Source organism: Bos mutus, chromosome 26, assembly GCF_027580195.1.
Source record: "Bos mutus isolate GX-2022 chromosome 26, NWIPB_WYAK_1.1, whole genome shotgun sequence".
NCBI lineage: Eukaryota > Metazoa > Chordata > Mammalia > Artiodactyla > Bovidae > Bos > Bos mutus.
Window position 1 is genome coordinate 16,793,815 of NC_091642.1, and position 24,732 is coordinate 16,818,546.

The 24,732-nt window shown below is 42.0% G+C and overlaps 1 protein-coding gene across 1 annotated transcript in view; it reads left to right on the forward strand.

Annotated features, from left to right (window-relative positions):
* Positions 1-2,327: 2,327 nt before the first annotated feature.
* The window catches only part of ABLIM1 (actin binding LIM protein 1), a 328,489-nt gene continuing 306,084 nt past the window's right edge, over positions 2,328-24,732 (forward strand). The window contains exon 1 of the mRNA XM_070363328.1: positions 2,328-2,526. Within this exon, the coding sequence (XP_070219429.1) occupies positions 2,514-2,526 (13 nt within the window). The 5' untranslated portion in view covers positions 2,328-2,513. The remainder of the gene's footprint in view (positions 2,527-24,732) is intronic.

The following is a 24,732-nucleotide window of genomic DNA, read 5'->3' on the forward strand; positions in this document are numbered from 1 at the left end:
GTGTCTTCAGTAAAAATAGGTGGTTCTGAAAACACAAGTTGAGAGAATGCAGAGATCCATGTGAGTTGAGGTAGCTGGAGAGCTTTGCGTGAGGAGGCAGTGTATAAATTAATTGTGGTGAGGAAGAGGGCGTTTGGGAAGAGCAGTGGGAATGAGCCACAAGGAAGAGGGATAGTGGATATTATGGTATGGAGAAACAGAGGGGAAGCTATTCTGTCTATAACAAAGCATTTGCTTAGAGGAGTAGCTAGAGATGATGCTGGAGAGGTAAGACAGCACAGACTGTGGAAGGCCTCACAATCTTCATAGACCTTAAGCTCCATTCTACTAAGTCGCTTCAGTCGTGTCCGACTCCGTGCGACCCCATAGACGGCAGCCCACCAGGCTCCTCCGTCCCTGGGATTCTCCAGGCAAGAACAATGGAGTGGGTTGCCATTTCCTTCTCCAGATAGACATGGAAAATGTTTATCTTGTTCATCATTATGTCTGGCACTTACCAAGGCAAAAGGAGAAGAGGGCGGCAGAGGATGAGATGGTTAGATAGCATTACCGATTCAATGGACATGAACTTGAGCAAACTCCGGGAGATGGTGGAGGACAGGGACGCCTGGCAAGCTGCAGTCCACGGGGTCACAAAGAACTGGACATGACTTGGCGACTGAACAACAACATGACCCATGCAATACTGGGGACAGGCTGGTACCAACAACAAAAACCTACCATAGAGACTGGTATATAGTTTATGTTCAATAAGATTCTGTTGAATGGATTAACTGCATGGATGAAGACATTTTGAATGTTGAGGCTTTGTCTGAAGATTGGTGGGGATTCACTGGAAATTCTGAAGTATGAAGATATCATATTACAAATAGTGTTTTAGGAAATCTGTTCTCAAGGCAATTAGGCAAAACAAACTGAAGTGGGTGGAGGCTGGATGTTGGGACAGCAGCAGCTTTCATGGAATCTCCTTTGGGTAAGAAGGGTTCGCAGTAGACCGAGGATGCTGGGAAAGGAATTGTTTTGAAACTGAAGCAACTGAATTGTGGTTTATTGGCAAATTTGCCTCCTAGAAGATAGTGAAAGGAATGTTGTCAAGATGGATAAGTAATAGATTAATTTTTGCAGTTGGTAGCTGAACTTTGGAATTTCTACTCTCATTACTTATCTTTTTCCTACTATTTCCCTCCTGACATGGTTATTTGCTTGATTATTTTTGGTTATTTTTTTCAATGATGCTTAATTATCCATCAATCATTTTTTTTTCTATAGAGATATTTTGTTCAACTATTCTTGGAACATTTCTGAATTATCAGACCCATTACACAATTTCCATTATGGGATAGGTTTGGGAAGTGCCTCCATAGAAAATACCTAGAATATCTTTTGTGAGAGCTTACCCAGGAAGAGAGAGATAAGGGAGTGAGTGTGAATTCCTGAAACCTGGAATTCTTCCATCAGTCTTAGAGGTCTAATAAGCTGCTGTGCCCATTCTCCTCAAGGCTTAGAAAGCCACTTCTTCAGTTCAGAACTTCTGGATCTGGTGGCTGTTGTAAGGTTGCTTACCAGCATCAAGCTCTAGTCGATAAACCTCCAGGAAGTAGGATATTGTTCTTTTATTATGCATTTTTTCAATTGTACTCTGATAAATAGAAAAAGTGCATTTGTTTCACCCCACTCTTCAGCCTTCAGCGACTAAACAGCCCAGCCCAGCCCTGACACTTCAGAGTTGACACAATAAAGCAGACGTGTTTAGTAAAGCAGATGTGTTGAGTACAGATCTTCCTTGGGTGTGTTGACTCAAGCCCTTGCGCTAAGTCAGCCCTGCTCTCAAGGGTCCCAGGAAGAAAAGTCCGCCCATCCCACCCGGGCGACTTCGAAGGGGCTCACTAATGGCTTATCTTGCTTTGAGGGCGACCGCCCAAGGCCTTACTCCTACGGAGGGCCAAGCCCCGCGGGCGACCGTGGTCTTCCCCTCCGGTCCGGGGCATCACTTAGGGGAGGGAGCAGAGCAGCTCTTTCCTTCTTGCTTTCTCAAAGACCGAAGCGGGAGGCTGGACGGGCACTGGAACAGCAACACTGTTATTATTACTACTATTATTTTCTTAAGGGCTCGGGGCGGGGAGGGGAGCCGCAGCCCTCTCCGCAAGCCGCCGCACCTCGCTCGCTCGGGGACAAAAGCTCGGGCTGGCGGCGCAGCGGAGCGGGCGGCGCGTCCCCGTGGCCGCTGGACCCGGCGGGCCGGGCGGGCCCGGGAGGCGGGGAGGCGGGCCCCGCCCAGCTCCGGCCGCGGGCTGTCAGCGCTGCCGCGCCCCGCGGGTCCCCGCGTCTGCCGCGTCCCCGCCCGCCGGCCGCGCGGCGCCCAGGTGTCCTGCGGGAGGCGTCCCCGCGCGGCCAGCCACCTCCGCTCGCGAGCGGCCGCGGGTGCGCCTCGTGCGTCTCGGAGAAATTTTCCTCCCCACGCCCTGGTGGGTGTCTCCGCCGCCCTCCCGGCTCCGGCTCCTGCTGCTTGAACCATGTCCGCCAGGGGTGAGTGGGGACCAGGTGGGCGCCGTCCACAGAGCCCCACAGCCGGGCCCGGCAGGTGCAGGAGGGCTGGGGGCTGCGAGAGCCGCGCCGGCCCCAACCCGGCCTGAAACTTTGGCATCGGATCCCTGGGTTCTGGGCTGCGGGGGATAGGCGGGGCGGGGGGGGGTCTTGGGGAGGGGGAGAGTGAAGGGGGGTGGAAGGAAGCCCTCGCCCTTGACCTTGATCCCCGGATGTGGGCGAAGTCTGAGGGCCAAGGTCGGTGTCCGGCTCACCTGTACTAGCTGCACGTCTGGGCTGGCAGGGCTTGGGGGATGGGCTCGCCGCTGCCCGCAGCGGCCTGGAGGGCTAGCCGGGAGGGAGGTTTTTTTTTTTTTTTTTTTTTCCTCCTTTCTTGTTACCATTTTGCAGCTTGATTATGGAAGGTATCCAGGGCTTGATGAAGTAAGATTTAAAGCTGCAGTGCTTACACCCTATTAAAAAAAAGTAAATTCCCTGCCTGTGCTCCTCTGTGCATGCATCTCCCCTCACCCCCAGAGAGTTTCTTCCTGGAGTGAAACGATTACGCTTATGGCAGGTGAAACTGGGCGAAAGAAAAAAAAAAATCAGGATTGCTTTTCAGGCGAGAGTGAAGGGAATGTATTCCTTTTTACCATCTGGAGCCAGTGGTGATGCTGAGAGACTGGGTTAGTCATAGCTCAGTGGCTGCTACTATGAGTGAAATATTAAAGAGATCAAGTCATTGTGCAGCTTGCCAGCAATGAAAACGAAGTGACTCGGTCGCTTTGCCATAAGCCTTTAAGGAAAATATTATTTTTAGAAAGTATATTTGCAAAGCAAGAATTATCACCCCTTTTGATACCCTGAAGCTTTAAGAGGAGTTGAAGAGTAATTTTTTTTTTTTAAACACTGAAGGGTTAACCCTGCTTTTTGAGGGGAGTTTGGGTATTTAATAACATGTGTTGCTTAACTCAGTGCTGTTTTTCAAGGTTCATTCTGGGGCATATAATATATAAAATAAATTCTATCCAGAATGTTTAAACTCCTTTTTGAACACACTGGTCTTTGCTGAATATGGTTGGTTGGTTCCGTATCTGGAAATGGGGTGGTACCAGCTGGGTGGAGTGATAGAATTTACATTTGTAGATCTCAGGCTACAGAGGTGATATGGGACCCTGAGAAATTACCTGCCTAGTAATGTCTTAAAATTTGTGTGTGTTAGAGAAAGAAAAAAGAGGGTGGAGCAAATATAATTATAGGGGATTGGGTGTATGCGGGATCTTCAAAGTGATTCCAGCTGTATAATCACTGAATTGTGTTCTAAGATGGAAGCCTCTGGTCCTGAGTTCTGTCCTAAGTACAAGGAAGATGTGATTAGTTCTCACAGGTTGTAAAACTCTCTGTGATCAGAGTCCATCTCTGATGCAGTTTGCACCACTCAGAGACCTTAGTATACAAAACATTGCACACTGGAAGAGCCAAGTCACTACCGCAAACCTTGGTGCGTCCTAGAAAGAGCATCAGGTTCATTAGGTTAACACCCCAGTTTCACCTGGTCTCTGGCCCCATCTATTACAAGCTCTCTGTCTAGAGCTCTGGCTTGAGTCCTGGTTCATGATTTTGTTTTTGAACCTGGTTTCAAACATGATGATCTGGAGTTGGACATAAATCTTCACTCAACGGTCTTGCTTCCGCTTCAAACTCCATGTTGATAATCTTGTACTTAACAGTTTAAAAGTATGACTCATATTGCACGGGGAGAAAAAAACATGATAAGTATTAGTAACTGCATCCTTAGTATGTGTTAGGTGCTTCACATGTATTACATCAGTTAGTCCTCTCAAACAGTGAATCAAGAGATACTCTTGATGATCAAGAGATACCTCTCCATTTCAAGGTGAAATTAACTGAGGTTTTGAGCGATTGTGTAACTTGCCTGAGCTCAAACGGTTGGTTGATGGAGGATCCTGATTTCTATCCAGGTCTGTCTGACTTCTGATTAGTGGAATGTCTAGTATAGTAGCTACTGAATTAAGCTCATGTGGAAAAATGTCTGTTTGCCATTTATTTTTTATGAAAAATATTTTCAGAACCGAATTTCACTATGCTTTTGTAATTCAGTATCTGCTCTCATTTCTAATCCTGAAAGTAGAGATAAGCTTTTATGGTTTTGTTATGTCCACTTAAATACCTAACTTATAATTAGGGAGGTCTTTAGATAGTGGGAAAGATAAATCTTATTTAAAAAATATATTAGCTTATTTCTAATATCTAGACTTGTAGGTTATAGTAAGGGTAAAAAAATTTTTTTTAATTGAAAACACTGAAACTAATTGAACCTAATAAATAAATAATTTTATTAAAATATTTTAGAGTCAAAAATATTTTTAATTCATTTTCTCTTTAAGATATAAGGTGAATACTAAAATTTGATTCATTAAATTAAACTAGCAAAAGATATTCCTAAATTCCATGGAAGGCCAGCTAAGACATTCCACATCTTCTGGTCTTTTAGAATATTATCATCAAAGACTTTTAACTTGGTGTCATATTTTTGCTACTAGAGACCAAAATGGAGCTATCATGTCTTCATTTTTGAATTGACAAACTGGAGAAAATTGTAGCACTTAGAATAGTGTTTCTAAATTTGGGAAGAATCATCCAGGTAACTTTTTTTAGAAGTGTAGATTCTCGGGCCTCATTCCAGGTCTAATGGGTTAAGTCTAGAGGTAGAGGCCAAACATCCATGAACTATGTGAAAAGCTCTCCAGGTAATTCTAAAAATCATTAGATTAGAACAGGGTCAAAGAATCATCTGGAGTATAGTATTGTTAAACATGCTGTTACCAGGGTTCTGCTTCAGGTCTACAGAATCGGAATATTCAGAGACAGGCCTGGAAATCTGAATTTTTAAACAAACTTCAGTTGATTCTTATGTACCAGCCATCTTGGGGGCTATTGAATTGAAGCTTGTTCCTTTTAATTCAGGGTTTTATATCATCCAGCAAGTTTTGGAAAAAGCTGTTTTTGAGTTATAAAAGTAATACAATAAAATTATCAATATATTAGTATAAGCATTAATGGATGTATTAAATATTTAAATTATAAAGTATTTTAGTAAAATTTCAAGCAGAAATATATTAAGTTAAAAATGAAAATTCACTGTTTTTACTCCCTACAAAATCCTCAGAATTAAGCACGGCTAACAGTGCCTCTTATGGATCCTTTCTGGCATTTTCTATCTGATTAGATTTTGGTTCAGTTCGATAAATATGAAATACTTATTCAGTATAAGACACATGACAAACAGCAGGCACTATACACAGAAGAGATTGCTCATGAGGCTATTAGTTTTGCAGAAGCTTGAGTCTTGAGAAAATAGATCCAGGTGTATGAGGGCAGAGTCCATAGCACTGGCAGAGAAGTAACTCACAGTATGTATGCTCTAGCAATGTTAGATCAGTTTTGCTATCTGTTTTTAGAACTTAAAACTAGGAGCAACCTGGATGCTCACTCATCAGAGAATGCATGACTAAATCATGGCTCATCCATATTGTAAACTGTTAAGCAGCTATTAGAAAGAGTGCGTTACGTCCCTTTGTGTCAGTCTGAAGTGATGGCTATAATACAGTGTAAGTGAAAAGAGCAGTTTTAAGATTATATATATATAATGTATGATCTCAGTTCTATATATTGTGAAAAATCTCTAACTATGCCTATGAGTGTGTGCCAGGAGCATAGAGAAAATCATAGAGCAGTACACACCAAGCATTTAACAGTGGTTAAAAAAAGTCAAGGATAAAAAACGTTAGTCAAGGAGAGGGAGGGGAGAGAGTTGGCTTTCCTTTGAACATGTCTTTGTGTTGTTTGACAACAAGTAGATATAACTTTAAAAGATTGAGTTGTTCAGTTGCCAAGTCATGTCCTCCTCTTTGCAACCCCATGGACCTCAGGATGCCAGGCTTCCCTGTCCTTCACCAGCTCCCAGAGTTTGCTCAAACTCATGTTTATTGATTGAGTCAGTGATGCTACCCAATCATCTCATCCTCTGTCACCCCCTTCTCCTCTTGCCCTCAATCTTTCCCAGCACTGAGAGGAACATCAAATAAATAAAAAATGTTCATTTCATTTATTCATTCATTTATTCAAGTCAATGATGTAGATCTGCTTTCATTTATTCAACAAACAGATGTTACGTGCAGGCGATCAGTGACTAGGACACAGCGTGCACCTTCAAGGAGCTCACAGTTCTGTGGGGGAGACAAATACATACACGCTATTTATAAAAGGATGTGCTGAGCGTGAGGGAGAGAGAGAGAAAGTGGGCTGGAGAGAGAGTTCTGATGATAATGAAGGGGTGACATCAAACGTAGCCATGGATAGTGAGGACCATGAGATCAGGTGAGGCTTCCTGAAGAAAGCAGGGATCTTCCTGGGAGAATGGCTATAGCCAGATGAAAAAGGATGATGGGGTGGAGGGAAAGTCTTTCCAGGGAGACTCAAGCATGAAAGAAACAGTTCTTTGTGTGCCAGCCTGGAAAGCACATAGGTCCAGGATGGTATGTTTGCTAGGAGAGGGGAGCCAGGTCTCAGTGGGGTGAGGAGGTGCGGTGGGCACTTTGTGGAAAGGTCGAGGAGGAAGACATTTTCATTTACGGAAGTGTGGTTCCAGGGAGCACGGTGGAGGGATGTCAGCAGTGGATGAGGGGTGTGCAGGAGGAGGGAAGAAGCGCCGGGCAGGGGGAGTGAGGGGAAGAGGAAATAAGGGAGGCTGAGTCTTCTCTGTCTTGTCCACAACTGCGACTGCGGGAACGAGAGAGATGGTTGGGCATGGTCGGCCTCAAATGTCTTAATTTGGGCATGAGCAGCTCTGGCTGCAGAGTGAGCCGAGTCCCAGGCAGCCCCGGCTGAAAGGCAGAGGTGGTGAGGGCTGCCCACTCCAGTATTCTTGCTTGGGAAATCCCACGGACAGAGGAGCCTGGTGGGCTACAGTCCGTGGGGTCGCAAAGAATGGGGCATGACTGAGTACGCATGCTAGCCAAGCCCTCTGCTGGACAGTGGCTCTTCCATAGGCCTGGGGCACAGAGGGACTCCAGGAATCAGAGATGCGCTCATCTTTGCTGATGTCTTCTTCAGCTTCCATGCTACAATAGGCTCAACAAACATGAATCTGCTAATCCGTTAAAGTGGAGACTTCCATTGCATTTCTTCTTTCTCTTACTTATTTCTGTAACTTTCTCTCTCTCTCTGTTATACCTCTAGTTGCATCCCTCTAACCTTTATCACTTTCTTTCACGGTGATGTTGCAATGATTAATGCACTAAGATGATTAGTGCACTGGCTTGTTTGGTGTTATAGGGGGACCGGTTTTCTGGCCTGAATTAGCTAGAGCTTTTCCTCTCTTTGAGTTTCAGAACTCTCAGCAATTTATCGAACTGAAATAAAAGGACAATATATTTGAAAGCCAAGTTTAGCCATTATAAATTTTGGTATTAAAAAAAATTAAACAACATCACACTGCACTTCTGGAAGTCATTTTCCACACGTAAATGAGTTCCAACTAAATAAATATATATATTTTTTACATGAGAGAATTAGTTTTTTGTTTTTTATAATTTATTTTGGCTGCACTGGGTCTTCATTGCTGCACATGGGCTTTCTCTAGCTGCAGCGAGCCGGGACTGCTGTCTAGTTGCCGTGTGCGGGCTTCTCGTTGCGGTAGCTTCTCTTGTTGTGGAGCATGGGTTCTAGGGTGTGTGGGGTTCAGTTGTGGCTGTGGGTTCAGGAGTTGCAGCTCAAGGGCTCTGGAGCCCAGGCTCAGTAGTTGTGGCACATGGGCCGGCTTAGTTGCTGCACAGCGTGTGGCCTCTTCCAGGACCAGGAGGTGTGTATTCTTAAGTGATCCTATTTTTACATGCACATTACTAGTTCCCTCAGTTCTAGAGGGGAACAAAACAGCACTAATTCAGAGTGCCCTTTAAAATGGGAGATGAAATTTTGTAAAATGTATGAAATAATCTCTTTGAGATCGTAAATTAGTCTTCATCATCTTTTATGGGAGAAATGTTTCTTTTTTTATGAGCCTGTAGATTCAGGTTCTTCTCTAACTTGATTCACCCTTAATGTCTATTAGCATAGGTAGTACTGATCGTTTGATACAACTAGACATTTTGTGGCTCCATTCACAAGGGAAAGCTACTTTTTAAGTCCTGAACTGTGTGGTGCCATTATCTGCTTAATCCCTGGTTTCTGACTGTTCAGTAGCCAAATGAAAAAGAATGGGAGTGATCAGTATTTCACCCTGGTAAAGCAGCAGCTCTTGGAATATCATCCATCCATCCTATAGACATCTATTCAACCTCCTTAGAGTTCATAATAAACATCATCAAATGAACAGCTGTATGTCTATTTTAAGTTTTATGGTATCACTAGGAGTTGACATGTTGCCTACATTATCTTCGTGTGGTGGGGTTGTTCTCTCTCTAAATGTGTAACACTAACGGGTTATAACAGCTCATGCCAAATAGCAGCTATTTCCTTCATTTTCCCTACAGTCTTCTTGATGTTTTTTTGAAGCTTTGTGGTCCTCTCCTACAGCCCATCTTGGTGACATTGTGGCAAGGTTAAGAAGGTTCCTATGACTCTACCCCATGGATAGAGCAATCCCTGTGTTTCCCTTAGCTTCTCCTGGGGCACTTCCATTTTTAGCTCATGTTTCCTCCTCTACAAGTTAGGGAATGCTCTTTGCTGCCTTAGTAAATACCTCATGATTTAGAGCACAAACATCATCATTCTGTCACAGGCAGCAGCCTGAGGAGAAAACCAATTCACTTACAAACTGGAGAGGAAATTGCTGTGAGAGTAAAGAGTGGGGGAGTAGGAGGGGAAGATGGAGAAGGAGGGAAGGAGAGAGAGGGACAGAGAACATGAGAGCAATAGGGGATGGATGTAGATTAAACAAGACTATTAAAAATTGAGAATAGAGATATCAAGTTTGAGTAAAACAGATATTTGCTAGTGTAAGTTGAATTATCACATTTTTCTTTATTGAAAATGAAATAGAAACTATTGGAGTTGAAATTTATGTTAGATATACACAGGATTCCACAATTAAGAAAATACATACTTTTTTTTCTCTCCCTTCCCCCAAGAACAGAAATGCCAGCTATTTATCTGAAAATTTCTTGGCAGCAAGCAAGGGTTAACTCATGCCCATTCAACCTTCTCCACTGATATTTAATCAGTTAATGTTTATTGAACCTCTTTTCTAGAGCAGCCAGATTTATTCTAAATCTATTCCTGAACTGATGATGCTAATAAATTAATGAAGTCATTTAACAAATATTTATTGAGCACTCTGGGGTGAGGACTGTCATGATTTTGAGGGAGAGAAATATTACAAGGTGTTAGAATTTGTGATTGAATGAGGCTGGAGCAAATAAGGCTGATAGATATCTGTTGCTGACGTTTGATCTAACGTATGTGTTATCATCCAAATTGGGATACTCCTGTCTAAGACAAATTCTAAACCTGATGGAATACTGGGACACAGATATAGAGTGGGGCTGCTGCTGCTGCTGTCCTGCAAACTGGGCCTGTGCCCTTCCTAACTAGTAAAGTTTCCAGCCAGTATGTGTTTTAGTGTTAGCATGTTCCTCAGTCTCAAAGGATAGAATTTTTGTCAATATCTGATTATCTGTGTATAGTGTTAGCTATGTTGTATATTACCTACATGAAGATTTAACTTGACTCCTAGACTGGTCATCTCTTCCCCATCATTCCAGCACATTTCTGAGCAGTTTTCTCTCATGGGAAGTTGATATGCTCAGGTATAATTACCATTGTGCTTAGTCACTCAGTGGTGTCCAACTCTCTGTGACCCCATGGACTGTAGCCCACCAGACTCCTCTGTCCATGCAGATTCTTCAGACAAGAATACTGGAGTGGGTTGCCATGCCCTTCTCCAGGGGATCTTCCCAACCCAGGTCTCCTGCATTGCAGGTAGATTCCTTACCATCTGAGCCACCAGGGAAGCCCAAGGATACTGGAGTGGGTAGCCTATCCCTTCTCCAGGGGAACTTCCTGACCCAAGAATCAAATCAGGGTCTCCTGCATTGCAGGTAGATTCTTTACCAGCTGAGCTATCAGGGAAGTCCATAATTACTATTATAGACTAACAATAACATTTGGTATGAAGCTAAACCCAAATGAATCTTTAGAAATTTTTAGAGTAATTCACATGATAGTTTTCTTCTACTGAGATAAATTATCTAGAGAAGGAAATGTTGAGTGCCTTTCATCCTCTATAGTCATTTAAAATGAGTGGCTCTGGGGATTTCCCTGGTGGTCCAGTGGTTGAGACTTCACCTTCCAATGCAGGGGGTGCAGGTTCGATCCCTGATTGGGAAGCTAAGATCCCACATGCCTCATGGCCAAAAACCAAAGCATAAAACAGAAGAAATATTGCAACAATTTCAATAAAAAACTTTAAAAATGGTTCACATAAAAAATAATCTTTGAAAAATAGTAAAATTCGTGGCTCTGTTTCTTCTAGCTAGTGCAATTTCAAAGCATCTTTAGAATGTGTAGTCAACTCTACCTGTGGTTGTTCTTGGACTCACTACCTATTTGATGACTCTCAGTCAATGTATTTAAGATCTGTTTACCCAGTACATTCTATTACTTTATTGGAAAATTTATCTAATATGCATTTTCCAGTATAAAGAAATTGTCCGTATTTTGTTTTATAATTATTGGGTGGGCAAGTTCTTATTTAGTAGATGTACCCACGAAATCTTTTGTATTATTCAGTTCTACATTAGGATAAAAATGGAAGCAGAAATTGTGGGTCAAGCACCTCCAAATTACTTGCTGATGGATTAGAGGTCATATGATTTTGGTCCTTTGTTAGAAAATTTCTTCTTTAAGCTTGCATGAGGAAGAACTGTACATGCATAATTATTGTTATTCACATCTTAATAAATCAAAGTGCTTTATTCTGTGCTGTGTGTTCTTTTTGCCAGCTCTTTAACTTTATTGCATATGAGAATAATATTTGATGGTGTATATGTAATCATGTTGGAGTCAATTTATAAATAGTTTTTCCTAAAGAAAATACCCTCTAATACATTTTGCTTAAAACCATGTCTAAGGTCTTTACCCATGCTTTTCTTTCTCAACTTATCGAGAATTCTTTTAAAAAAAACTCATCCACAACAGGGTAGCCATCAGAGAACTGAATGCTAACAATGAAGGGAAATGAGGACAATGAAGTAAACAGCTATTTCTGGCTTTTAGCTCCAAATAGGAATGAACAGAAGGAGAGGAGTCCCAGAGTCTGGGGAAAGGAGGGTGGGGGGGAAAGCCATCATTTTTCAAAGTTAAAAAAATGTAGAAAAGAAGTTTAGGTTGGCAGTCTCTAATGGCTTCTAGGGAGTTTTTTTTTTTTTTTTTCTTGTTCTGTGTAGAACAAGGGAATCTTTCTTTTGATTCATTTGAGCATTCAGGTGAGCAATGAACATGAATACCAGTGATGGTTTAGTTTTTTTCACCAGTTCTGTAGCTGCTGTTTATTTTAGGAGAATCTATTCAGTGATTAGACACTTTACATAAACTATAGAGTTGGAGTTGTAAATAATGTATTCATTTTTTCTGGTCTTTCTGTAAGTATTAGCTGAACACCTGCTAAGTGCTCAGGTTCTTCCAGGTGTTGGAGTGGGATAGTCCCTTACCAAATAAACCTGTAATGGGACCAGTGGTAACAAAGTGCCATGAAGAAATAAAAAGGAGAGTAAGGAGGAGAGACGGAGAAGGCAATGGCACCCCACTCCAGTACTCTTGCCTGGAAAATCCCATGGATGGAGGAGCCTGCTAGGCTGCAGTCCATGGGGTCGCTAAGAGTAGGACACAACTGAGCGACTTCCCTTTCACTTTTCACTTTCATGCATTGGAGAAGGAAATGGCAACCCACTCCAGTGTTCTTGCCTGGAGAGTCCCAGGGACTGGGGAGCCTGGTGGGCTGCCGTCTCTGGGGTCGCACAGAGTCGGACACGACTGAAGTGACTTAGTAGTAGTAGTAAGGAGGAGAGAGGAAGTTGGGGAGATGAGAGACAAGGCAGGTGCTATTTTATTTGGGATGATAATGGAAGGCATCTTTGATAAAGTGATGGGTGAGCAGACCTGAAGGAAGTGAGAGGTCATGCAGATTCTGGTGGAAGGGTTTTCTAGGCAGTGAGATAAGCAGTGCAAAGGTGTTGAGGTCTATATTGTGTGTGTGTCCTTGGACCAAGGGAGGCCAGTGTGGCTGGATCAGGGACTGAAGGGGAGAGATGAAGTCACAGAGTTGGGCAGGGGGTGGTATGTCCGATTGGTCCTTGCAGGCCATGTGAGGGTTTGAGTTTCTCTGAGTGAGACTGAGTGAGTTAGGAGGTCTTTGGATAGTTGTGAGCAAAGTTGTGACATGATTTGATATAGTTTAAATGGATCACTCGGTCAACAATATAGAGAATAGATGACAGTGAATAAACATAGATGCAGGAAGACCAGTTAGGAGCTTATTGTAATGATCAGAACAGGAGAAGATAATGACTTAGACCAGGTGGTAGGAAAGTGGCTGGTGAGAAGTCAGTGGATTCTGGAAATCTTTCTAAGGAAATGCTTTTTGGACTTGTGGATGGGAGGGAGCTTGGAGTAAAAGAAGGGGGAGAATTTTGAGTACTTCTCTTTTCTCAGCCCCTGGAAGGATAGAATGGGGAAGAGTGTTGCACAAGCAGATTTGTGGGGTGGGAGAACCAAGTATTTTGGACATTTAAATTTGAGATGTTTCTTTTAGGTATTTTGAGGATATTTATTGTGTCCATTTTATAAAGAAAGAAAATGAGGCCTAGAGAAGCAAAGAACTTGCCTGATACCATCTAGCTGATAAGTGGTTGATCCAGGATTTAAATTCAGGTCTTGTTCATGCCAGAGTGTGTGTTATCCACCACAATGCTACCTCTTTACATTAGGCTGAAATATATGCCAGAAAAATAATGCATCTAGTTTTTTACTTCCTAATTATGATTTCTCCTTCTATAATTTTCTGCATTTTTAAACATGGCTTATGTTTAAGAGGGGAAAAAAAATCAGTCACATTATCCCAAATTCTACTATTTATTAGTGTTATCATTGTTAGCATTTCAAAAATGCTACTGAAATATGAAGAAGCATATTACAGCATTCATTCATTCATTCATTTGATCTGATCATTGAGTGCTTGTGATAAGCCAGACTTCAGGGTAATAATTGGCTCCTCCACCAGGGGCTTCCCTGGTGGCTCAGAGGTTAAAGCGTCTGCATGCAGTGTGGGAGACCTGGGTTTGATCCCTGGGTTGGGAAGATCCCCTGGAGAAGGAAATGGCAACCCACTCCAGTATGCTTGCCTGGAGAATCCCATGGATGGAGGAGCCTAGTGGGCTAGAGTCCACGGGGTCGCAAAGAGTCGGACACGACTGAGAGACTTTAAACATTAAACCACTAACAGAGCTCCCAGACTAATGAGATTAAAGGCATGTATCACCGACTCAACAGAAAAGACCCTGCTGCTGGGAGAGATTGAAGGCAGGAGGAGAAGGGGGCGACAGAGGATGAGATGGTTAGATGGCATCACCAACTCAGTGGACACAAGTTTGAGCAAGCTCCGGGAGTTGGTGATGGACAGGGAAGACTGGCGTGCTGCAATCCATGGGGTTGCAAAGAGTTGGACATGACTCAGTGACTGAACTGAACTGAACAGAATGTTCAACACTGTGTGCCCAGTGGTGAAGGAGGGATGTACAAGGTGCTGCAGGAGCACAGAGGAGGGAGCTGGCTCCATCCTGACTGGAGGTGGGGCCAAAGTAGACTACAAAGCAAGTGATGCTGAAATGGGGCCTTAACCAATGAGTGCCAAGTGGCAGAGGTGCTGGAAAAGCATTTCAAACATAGGAAACAGCATGTTTTTACAATTTTAAAAATAGTAGTTAAGTATATGAAACATTAAGAACAAGACATTTGAGGTGAAATGTAACATAAAGGAGCAATATCAGGAAAATGAAAAACTACCCTGAGAAGAGATGTAAAGATTTAAGTCATTGAAGAGACCTACTGTGCTCTTGGATAGCAAGACACCATATTGTAAGCACGTTCATTTTCCCTAAATCTCTCTGTAAAAGAAATGAAATCCCAATTAAAATGCCTACGGAATCTTTTTTTAGAGACATGGCAAAGTGATACTATTATCCATTTGCAAGATGCCTGTGTGTGCTCAGTCGTGTCTGACTCTTTGTGACCCCATAGACTGTAGCTCGCCAGGCTCCTCTGTCTATGAGATTTTCCCAGCAAGAATTCTGGAGTGTGTTGCCACTTCCTCCTCCAGGGGATCTTCCTGACCCAGGGATCGAACCCATGTCTCTTGCATTGGCAGGTGGGTTCTTTACCACTGTACCATTTAGGAAATTCTGAAAGAGAGGTGTAATTAAGGGAGTCTACCCTACCAGCTCTTAAGATGTAATATGAAACTATAATAATTAAAACAAGTATTGGAGAGAGAATAATGGAAAAAGATTATAGAGTACACTGAATATACATATGCAATTTAGTTATAGTAAAGTGGCAATTTAAGATCATTGTGAGAAGAAAGATTCAATAAATGCTATGGGTACAACTGGCTATTTAGAAAAAAGAAATCTGGGCCCTTTAATTCTTACATACAGGCACACACAATTCCTAATGTATTAAATCATTAAGTGGAAAGTAAATGAAACAATAAGTGGTCCTAGAAGAAAACATAGGTGAATTTATAGCCCCAGGATGTTAGAAGATTGTTGACCTTTTCTACAGGATTCAAGGCTTAAAAGTCATTAAAGATAGATACATTTAACTACATGAAACTATGAAAGAGCCCAGCCTTCTGTCTTGTATCACACGGCCCCTGCAGGGCTGAATTGACCTGGCCATCTACACTGAGGAAGTCCAGACAGCAGAAGGGGCCAAAGAGGAGGCTGAGATGGGCAAGGTTGGGGTGGGGGGTACTACTGGGGCCTTTAGAGAGCGTGGCAAGTGCTTTGACAGTGTGAGTGTCGGGGTTCAGCTGAGGACCTCTCTGAAGTTTTACACTGTGCACAATGCAGGCTAGATAGATTCTGAGAATGGCCGTCACCCCTCGCTCCACAAACACAGAGGGAGGGTTTTCAGTACCAAATGTAGGGGTGCAGCGACGCGGACGGCAGAGCCCCCACCGTGCAGAGGCCATGTTGGACGTCGGCTTGATAACCGGAACTGGAAGGCCATGGCCACTCCCACTCTTCCTGCTTTTCAGAACGTTGCCTTTCCTTAGGATAGTGACGGCTGTAGGAAAGGCACTACGTGGCCGTCCACTTTAAGGTTAATACTAGGCTGCCCAGTGACACTGGCTCACCCTTACCACAGAAAAGAGGGGACACGGTGGGTCGGTTGCGCTCCTGTAGAAAAGAGGGCAGAGGAGCACTCGGAGCCAGGCTAGAACCGGCCGCCTAATGAACTCATTTATCTCAGCCTTTTCTCCTCCCAGAGCCAAGCTGCCTAAGGTGATAAAGAATATTTACTTGGCGGGTATTCTGAACATTTGACTTAAGTGATCCTCCTGTTAGTGGTTCTTAGAGATTAGCCGGCCTGTTTCTCTGAATCCCTTTGATTAAATCAGCGCTTGCTTGGAAGGCATCCTTTTGCCCTGGTTTCTCTGCTAATAAACACATTTTGAACTTGGTGGTAAACTCTACTCTTCCTCTAACAGTTATACTTCTTCCCCCCAGACTGTTTCATTTTAGTGTCTAATCCAGTGACACTGAACTGTGCAGAGTTGTCTGAGTGGCTCTAGCCTCTCGTGTTGTTCACTCACCAAGTCATGTCCGACTCTTTGCCACCCCATGGACTGCAGCAGGCCAGGCCTCCCTGTGCTTCACTATCTCCTGGAGTTTGCCCAAGTTCAGGTCCACTGAATCAGTGATGCCATCTAACCATCTCATCCTCTGTAGCCCCCGTCTCCTTCTGCCCTCAGTCTTTCCCAGCGTCAGGGTCCCAGCATCTTCTCCTAGGCTGTGAATTCTAGGAAGCCAGAGACCGAGTGTTGTAAGTGCATTCCCAGATCCTAGCTCCACCCCAGAACTGGAAGCTGAGTAGATATTTAATGAACAGTTACTGAGAGATTGGGAGAAGAAGGCTTACTGTCCATGAGATCCAAAGTCTGGTGGGATACTCAGACATATGAAGCGGGGTAGAGGAATTTCTCAGTCCTTTTGGTTGAACCCTTAAGTTGGACATGACTTGAAAGTTCATTTCCTCATGTGCCTCTGTTCTTAAGCCTGATCAAGGACACAGTTTTTCCTACTTGAAAAGGAGTGTCTGGCATGCACATTCTAACTCCGTCCTTTGTGTTCTTCAGTGGGCTGAGTTCTGGGAGGAGCGAAGCTGGACTCTGATGTGGTTGCTCTGATGGGCAGTTTCACCCCTCTTGCCCCTGTGTTTGGTATTCCTACATGGTAATGTGTACCCCAGGGACCCTGACCCTCTCCTCCCTTTACTCCTCATTCCCACCTGTCATGAGGCTGTGGGATGTGCAAGGATACTGGGGTGTAGGTTGGGTATGCTATTGTGTTGCCCACTGTACCATTCGCTACAAATTAGTCCCCTCCAAAGTGTCCTTCAGCTATTTCCAAGAGTTTCCTAAGGTTTTGTCTCACATGTCTTATGTTTGGACAGCAAGCTTGGGTGCAACCCTGCTACCTTGGTGTAGACAACGTCCTTGAGCACTGCTGTTTTGCTGGGGCTTCTGGTCGCCTCTTCCTCCCCCATCCAGTCTTGGCCATGATCTCCTTGAACTGGTTTGAGCTAAGCACTGCCAGAGGTGCTTTGCCAGAGTGTAACTGAGACCAAGATGTAACTTAGAAAACTAACTGAAAACTAAAAAGGTAAAAGCTTCTTTCATAATCCTAAGAGCTATAGCATCACTGTCCAGGGAAACTCTTTTGACTAATAGGAGATCAAACCAGTCAATCCTAAAGGAAATCAACACTGAATATTCCTTGGAAGGATTGATGCTGAAGCTGAAGCTCTAATACTTTGGCCACCTGATGGGAAGAGTAGACTCACTGGAGAAGACTCTAATGCTGGGAAAGACTGAAGGCAACAAGAGAAGAGGGCAGCAGAGGATGAGACAGTTAAATAGTATCACTAACTCAATGGATATGAATTTGAGCAAACTCTGGGAGACAGTGAAGGACAGACAGGGAAGCCTGGCGTGCTGCAGTCCATGGGGTTCAAAGACTTGGACACAACTTAGTGACTGAACAGCATTAACAACATACACATATGCTTAGATTTAAAATAACAGTTTAAGTAGCATAAATGAGAATGGAAAGGTCCTCATCCTCTGAAGTAACCATCATTACCAGTTTCTTGAGATTCTCTTCTTAAGAAAAGTTTTGTGTGTACTAGGACATTAAAATCAACCTATTACCTATAAAACAATGATCTACTTGCTTATTTACTTTAAAGAAAAAACAAACCTAGTTTGCCTTTTTTCACATAATGTATTGAAGTTGCTCTACCTTGGTTTCTACAGATATAGTTCACTTTTTATTTTTTTAATGACTGCACAGTGTTCATGAAGAAGGTTGTACCACACCTGATTTGATAGTCCTTTTTGATAGATACTTAGCTTATTGGCTTTTATACCTGCTGCTGCATTGAGCATCTTTGTGCATATATCTTATTGAGATTTTTAGAGCATGTTTATGGTTTAGTCGCTAAGTTGTGTCTGATTCTTGCGACCCTGTGGACTATTGCCTGCCAGTCTCCTCTATCCATGGGATTTTTCCAGGCAAGAATACTGGAGTGGGTTGCCATTTCCTTCTCCAGGAGATCTTCCTGACCCAGGGATTGAACCTGGGTGTCCAGCATTGCAGGGGGATGCGTTTCGAGATAGCCACAGGTGTTAGCTATAACTTTTAATGAGGCTTTACTGATGGTTCAGAGGAAATGGCGAGGGAGCGTGGTCCCCTGTGAGGCTGACTTCCTCTGGGCTCTCTCCTGTGTGTATCTCTTGCCTTGTGCTTGTTCAGTCTCTGCCCAGTAGGAACAGCTTGTTTCTCCAGCACTAGAAAATGTTACAGACATCTCCTTTATTTATATAAAGGGACAGACCACTTCTAGCCTAGAGGAAAAAAAAGAATGTATATTTTTCCTTCCTTCATCTAAAGCCAACCTTGTTGCCTGTTGCAAGATTCATTTTCTCCAGAATGATCCATGGATTTTAGGATAAGATATTCACAAAACAGTCCAGTGCTGATACATTTCACAGAGGCTGGATTATTTATCCTTATTCATGATCACTCGTTACCCTCAGTTAAAAAATGAAACCTGAAAATTAATTCTCTTTAAGACCGAGTCCAAATCTCCCCACTTACAGATAATCAAATTGGCAGGCACTCCACGGGAGACAGTATATTCTAGTGGGAAGAGTTGGAGGAGGAGCTGGGAAACTGGAGTTGTACTGCAGCTCTGGTTCTCCAGCTGTCTGGTCGTGGGCACACCGTACAACAGACCCTGACCTTGGAGCCCCATTTCCTGTTCCCACCTGTTCCCTCCATGACCTCAGAAGACTCTTCTGCTACCAAGTCTTGAAATTAGAAATGAATTTCCAGATCAGATGATTCAGTTTTGCTTTGATTAAATTCCTGTGAGGCTTCACTCTTGGCTGGAGTTTCAGCAGGCAGGAGCAGAGATTAGCAGTGTTTTATGTAAGGCTACTTGGGCAAATGGGTTGGGAAGGGGCTGGCTGCCATCTCAAGTCATGGCATTAAAATTTTAGGCTGCTCTTGCCATTGCAAGCTGTGACTGCTGATTTCCTAGGAGAGCTGACAGAATTTCCAGGAAGCCTGTGGTGGGTTTGGTGTTCTGAAGCCAACAAATAAAAAAAAAAAAAAGAGAGAGAAAATTTTGCTAGTGAAAGGAGAGCATTGTTTTTTTAGTTTGGTTGTTGTAAAATGTTTTTAATGATGCTGATAGCATATTCTGATCAAGGAGCCAGAGCCTAAAACTAACAGAAAGCCTACTTTACTCTTTGAAATGATCATATGTGATTCATTCGGTTGGTTGGATGAATTTATTTGGGAATTGACAGATAAAGCTTAATATAAGAATGTCATATCTAACTTACAAGAGAATTTAAATACCATCTTTTGTATGGAGCAGAAAGAACTAGAAAAATATCAGTATCTTCTTTTTTTCCATGCCTCTTTTTGTTATTTCTGGTACCAGTCAATCAAACAAAAAATACCAAATATTTATTGGTAAAGAGGAAATGCAGCTGACTCATTGGAAAAGACCCTGATGCTGGAAAAGATTAAAGGCAAAAGGAGAAGGTAATGGCAGAGGATGAGATGGTTAGATAGCATCACTGACTCAATGGATGTGAATTTTGAGCAAACTCTGGGAGTTAGTGAAAGACAGGGGAGCCTGGCATGCTACAGTCCATGGGGTCACCAAGAGTCAGACACAATTTAGTAGCTGAACAACACCAACAATATCAACAAAAGAGGAAATGCAAACTTAAGAAGTGGGGGTTACCTACTAGAGTATGTGTTCAGAGCAGCTCCTGCTTCCCCGACATGGCTCTTTGACTTTGCAGTGATGCATCAGTGAGTGTTTTCATTTTCTCTTTTTGAATGAGTTTGGTCATTAAGGTAGCTTCTCCATCAATCGCTTCTGTCATTAGAATCATGATGGTCAAATTATGCAACATCTTTCTCAATTAAGAAAAGAAAGTTGGGGAAAGGCTCTTACACACTAATTGACTGTTTTTAGAATACACAATGATTTCTACTTCAGTATTATTCATTACAGAAGAAAATATTCCACAGGAAACTGAAGTTGGGATGCTAAATGTAATCGATAAAATATGACTTTAATGTCAGGACAAGTTTTATTTTGAAAAAAAATTTTTACTGTCTTATTGTCTAGGTCATAAAAAAGGAATGACATTCAGTGGAAATATATTTCATTAATAGAATGCTAGAGGAAATATGTTTTCTAGGAAATTGTTGTATATAATACATGTTTAAAATATAGTAGAGTGCTTTCAGATGTTATGAATATTGATGCTATAAAGCTTTGGCAGAAGAGGGATGTGTTCTATCTGGCTTCGGTTTTGTTGAGAATAATATCAACAACATTTTTTACTTTCCTAAGCTTTTTTTCCAAGTTTATTTCCTAGTTGTCATTTGAGTTTTTTATTCTGTCTAAATTAGACTATAGATGTAAGTGCACTTCCTAAGGAGAGTGTTTAAATTTTCTTCTCTAAAGGAGTTTTGGTCTAATGTTGGAGAGGATGTGGAGAAAAGGGAACCCTGGTACACTGTTGGTGGGAATGTAAATTGATTCAGTTGTTACGGAAAACAGTACAGAGGTTCCTCAGAAAATTAAAAATAGAACTACCATATGATCCAGAAATTCCATCATATCCATTTCTAATATATACAAAAAATGAAAACACTGATTTGAAAAATACATGCATCCCAATATTCATAGCAGCATTATTTACAGTAGCCAAGATATGGAGCAACTTGAGTGTTCATTAACAGATGAATGGATAAAGAAGATGGATAAGTAATATACAATGGAATATTACTTAGCCATAAAAGGATTGAGATTCTGCCATTTCCAACAACATGAATGGAGCTAGAAAATATTATGATACGGAACTAAGTCAGACAGAAAAGGACAAAAACTTTATGATAACACTTATATGTGGAATCTAAAAAAAAAATACATATGAATGTATAAAGCAAAGCGGAAACAGACTCACAGATATAGGAAGCAAACTAATGGTTACCAGAAGGGCAAGGGAAGGGGGAAAGGGCGTAACAGGGGTATGGGTTTAAGAAATACAAATAGCTATGTATCACATGGGCTTCCCTGGTGGCTCAGATGGTAAAGAACCTGCCCACAATGCAGAAGGCCTGGGTTCAATCCCTGGGTTGAGAAGATCCCCTAGAGAAGGGAATGGCTACCCATTTCAGCATTCTTGCTTGGAGAATTCCATGGACAGAGGAGCCTGGTGGGCTACAGTGCATGGGGTTGCAAAGAGTTGAAACCAACTGAGCAATGGACACTTTCACTTTCATGTATCAAACAGATAAGTAACAAGTATATGTTGTATAGCACGGGGAATTATAGTCAGTATCTTGTAATAATATTTAATGGAGTATAATCTATAGTGATTATAGATTATAATCTATAGTGAATAGATAGTGAATCACTATGTCATATACCTGAAAATAATATCATGTTCTAAATCAACTAAACTTCAGTTTAAAAAAAAAGAAGTTTTGAAAAAAAAAAGAAGTTTTGGAAATGATTTAAAAAGGCTGGGTACATCACCACACTGATGAGGACCCTAATGTAGATAATTTGATAGGCTTCACTTTACTTGAGAAGCAAAATTCACGGATACTGTTATCGTCTGAATAGGAGGAGCAACATTTTAGTTAACATTCTGTCTAGCATCTAGTACTTTCATTCTAAAAATATTTATTAACCTGTTGTCTTAGGAGCAGTAGATGCAGCAGTACACAGAACAGACTAAAAAACATCCTTTCTAGTAGGTGCTTTCTAGAGAGCATATACTGTTATTTTATTTATGTAAAAATTATATTTGTGAAATATAAGTAAAACATTTAGCATATCAGGTGGTGATGAACGTTCTAGAGAAAATGAAGAAGGGGCAGGAAGTGGAGAGTGCAGGTTGAGCTTGATCAAGGAAGGCTTCTTTGAGATGACATTTAAACAGAAGCAGGAGAAGGTAATACCTGGAGTAAGAGAATTCTAGGTGGAGGGACCAGTGACTGGAACCCTGAGTCAGGAACATGCTTGGAGTTTTTCAGACACAGTGAGGTTAGTAGAAGAGGGAGGTCAGAGAGCAGTTTGGGGGACCAGTCATGGGCTGCCTTGTGAACCAACAGAAAGACTTTGAGTGAAATGGGCACCACTGAGTTTTTTGAGCAGACAAACACACTCAGTTAAATGTTGATCTGAACCAAACATATCTTTAAAGAAAACATAAGACCCTGACCAGTGGCTATGGCTTGCTTATTTGTGCAGTATTCGGTCACCTTTGGGCTTTGTGGTGTGTGTGTGTATAGGGCCAGGACTAGGGTGAAGGGAGTAAGACTTGGCCCTCAGCATGAGGCCTCCTAATTTCTGCACCCAGATCACCTTGCTCCCCTCACCTTAGTCCTGCTCCGTGTGTTTATTATTTTTGTTTGTGAATAACTGTATGAATAAAACTCACCTCTGGCTGCTGTTACCATTGTAGCGAGCAAACAAAGCATATATCCTGTACCACAGATCACTGACATTGTTGGAAGAAGCAAATGGAGCCATTGGGTAATGGTCATTGCCTTATATTTGGCTTAGAGCACTTCATACAGCCCAGAAGAATAGCCAGGGGAGGAAGGCAAACCCTTCCTTCTGTGGTTTCAGAAAGGAAAAGCTGTAAAGCCAGATAACCACCTCATAAAGGGTGTGACCAAGCTTAGAAATCAAGATGTCTGATGATAAATCATTATATTCTCAAATATACCCATGAATTTTGGGATGGTACGTCTATTAAGTTATTAGGCAGTCGTAACGATAGCATGCAATTCAAGCTAGAAGCAGGTCCCCCTGGGACAGAGATTATGTGCAGATGTGACTGCTGTCAAAAATCTCAGCTGTCATCCTTGCCTGATCTTTTATGATATGCACCAGGATATTTTATTTTATTTTTTGGAAAACAGACAAAATGGAGGGAAGAGATGAATTTATTGGACACACACCCTGAACAGAATAAGAGACAGGTACACACAGCAGATATGATTTCTGAAGGCCCGGAGCTGTATTAAAACACACAGAGATAACGTTTTCATTGTTGTTTTGTGTCTGTCTCTGCATATCTGACAGTAGAAATATAATTTCAGAATTGAACTTCACTTTTCCTTCTGGATATGTTTTGGATAGATTGCATTTTGTAAGCTGGGCAACCAGAGACAGTATCTAACGTCATGTTTGTTTACCACTATGCTTCTTAAGAATTGAAAACTAGTAAAGATTAATGATAGCTAAAAATAGGGTCAGCCCAATTTTCCAAACTTTGTTCATGATTTCCATTAAAATGAGAATTTCTTAAGCACAGGACTTCACATGGTTTGTGATTTTTTCCCATCATTTTGGCAATTCAGCCACTCAAGTGAGATCACATCCTGGTTAAAATCTTTCAAGCAATTGTGGGTAATGCTCTTCTTAAATTTCAAGAATATATTAAAGCAATGGGGGTCGGGGGAATGATTGGGAGTTTGGGATTAGCAGATGAAAACTATTATATATGGGGTAGATAAACAATAAGATCCTACTGTATAGCACAAGAACTATATTCAATATCCTGTCATAAACCATAATGGAAAAGAATATATGTATAACTGAATTACTTTGCTGTATAGCAGAAATTAAACATAACATTGTAAATCAATTATACTTCAATACAAGTTTCTAAAAAAGAAAGCAATTAAAATTGTGAACTAGGTCATTTGTACTTATGAACAGTTGTTATCAAGCCCACTCACATCCCCTTTCTACTTCTTTCTATGTATCACTGCTAAATTAACTTTCTATGGCTTGGTCTTGATTGCCTGGCTCCCTTCTCAAAAAGCTTCCATGACCCCCCATTGTCTCTTGAATTACCTTCAGATTCTTCTGGCACTTCGTTCACGGCTCCTTTGTGACAAGTAGCAGGATGTTTTAATTTTTTTGGAGAGAAGAGATGAATTCATTCGACATGCACACACATTGAGTGGACTGAAGAGACAGGCACACAAAGCAGAAATGACTTCCAAATTAATTAATTTTCTACAGCTTGATTGCATGATTGCAAAAGCTTTCATAATTTCCCTGCCTCCCACCCCACCTGCTACTGTTGCCTTTTGAATTGCCTTCAGATTACTTTAATTTGGTATTCAAGGCTCCTCATGAACAGCTTATCTTCAGATGGCTCAGATGATAAAGAATCTCCCTGAAATGCAGGAGATCCAAGTTCGATCCTTAGGTCAGGAAGATCCTCTGAAGAAGGAAATGGCAACCAACTCCAGTATTCTTGCCTGGAGATTTCCATGGACAGAGAAG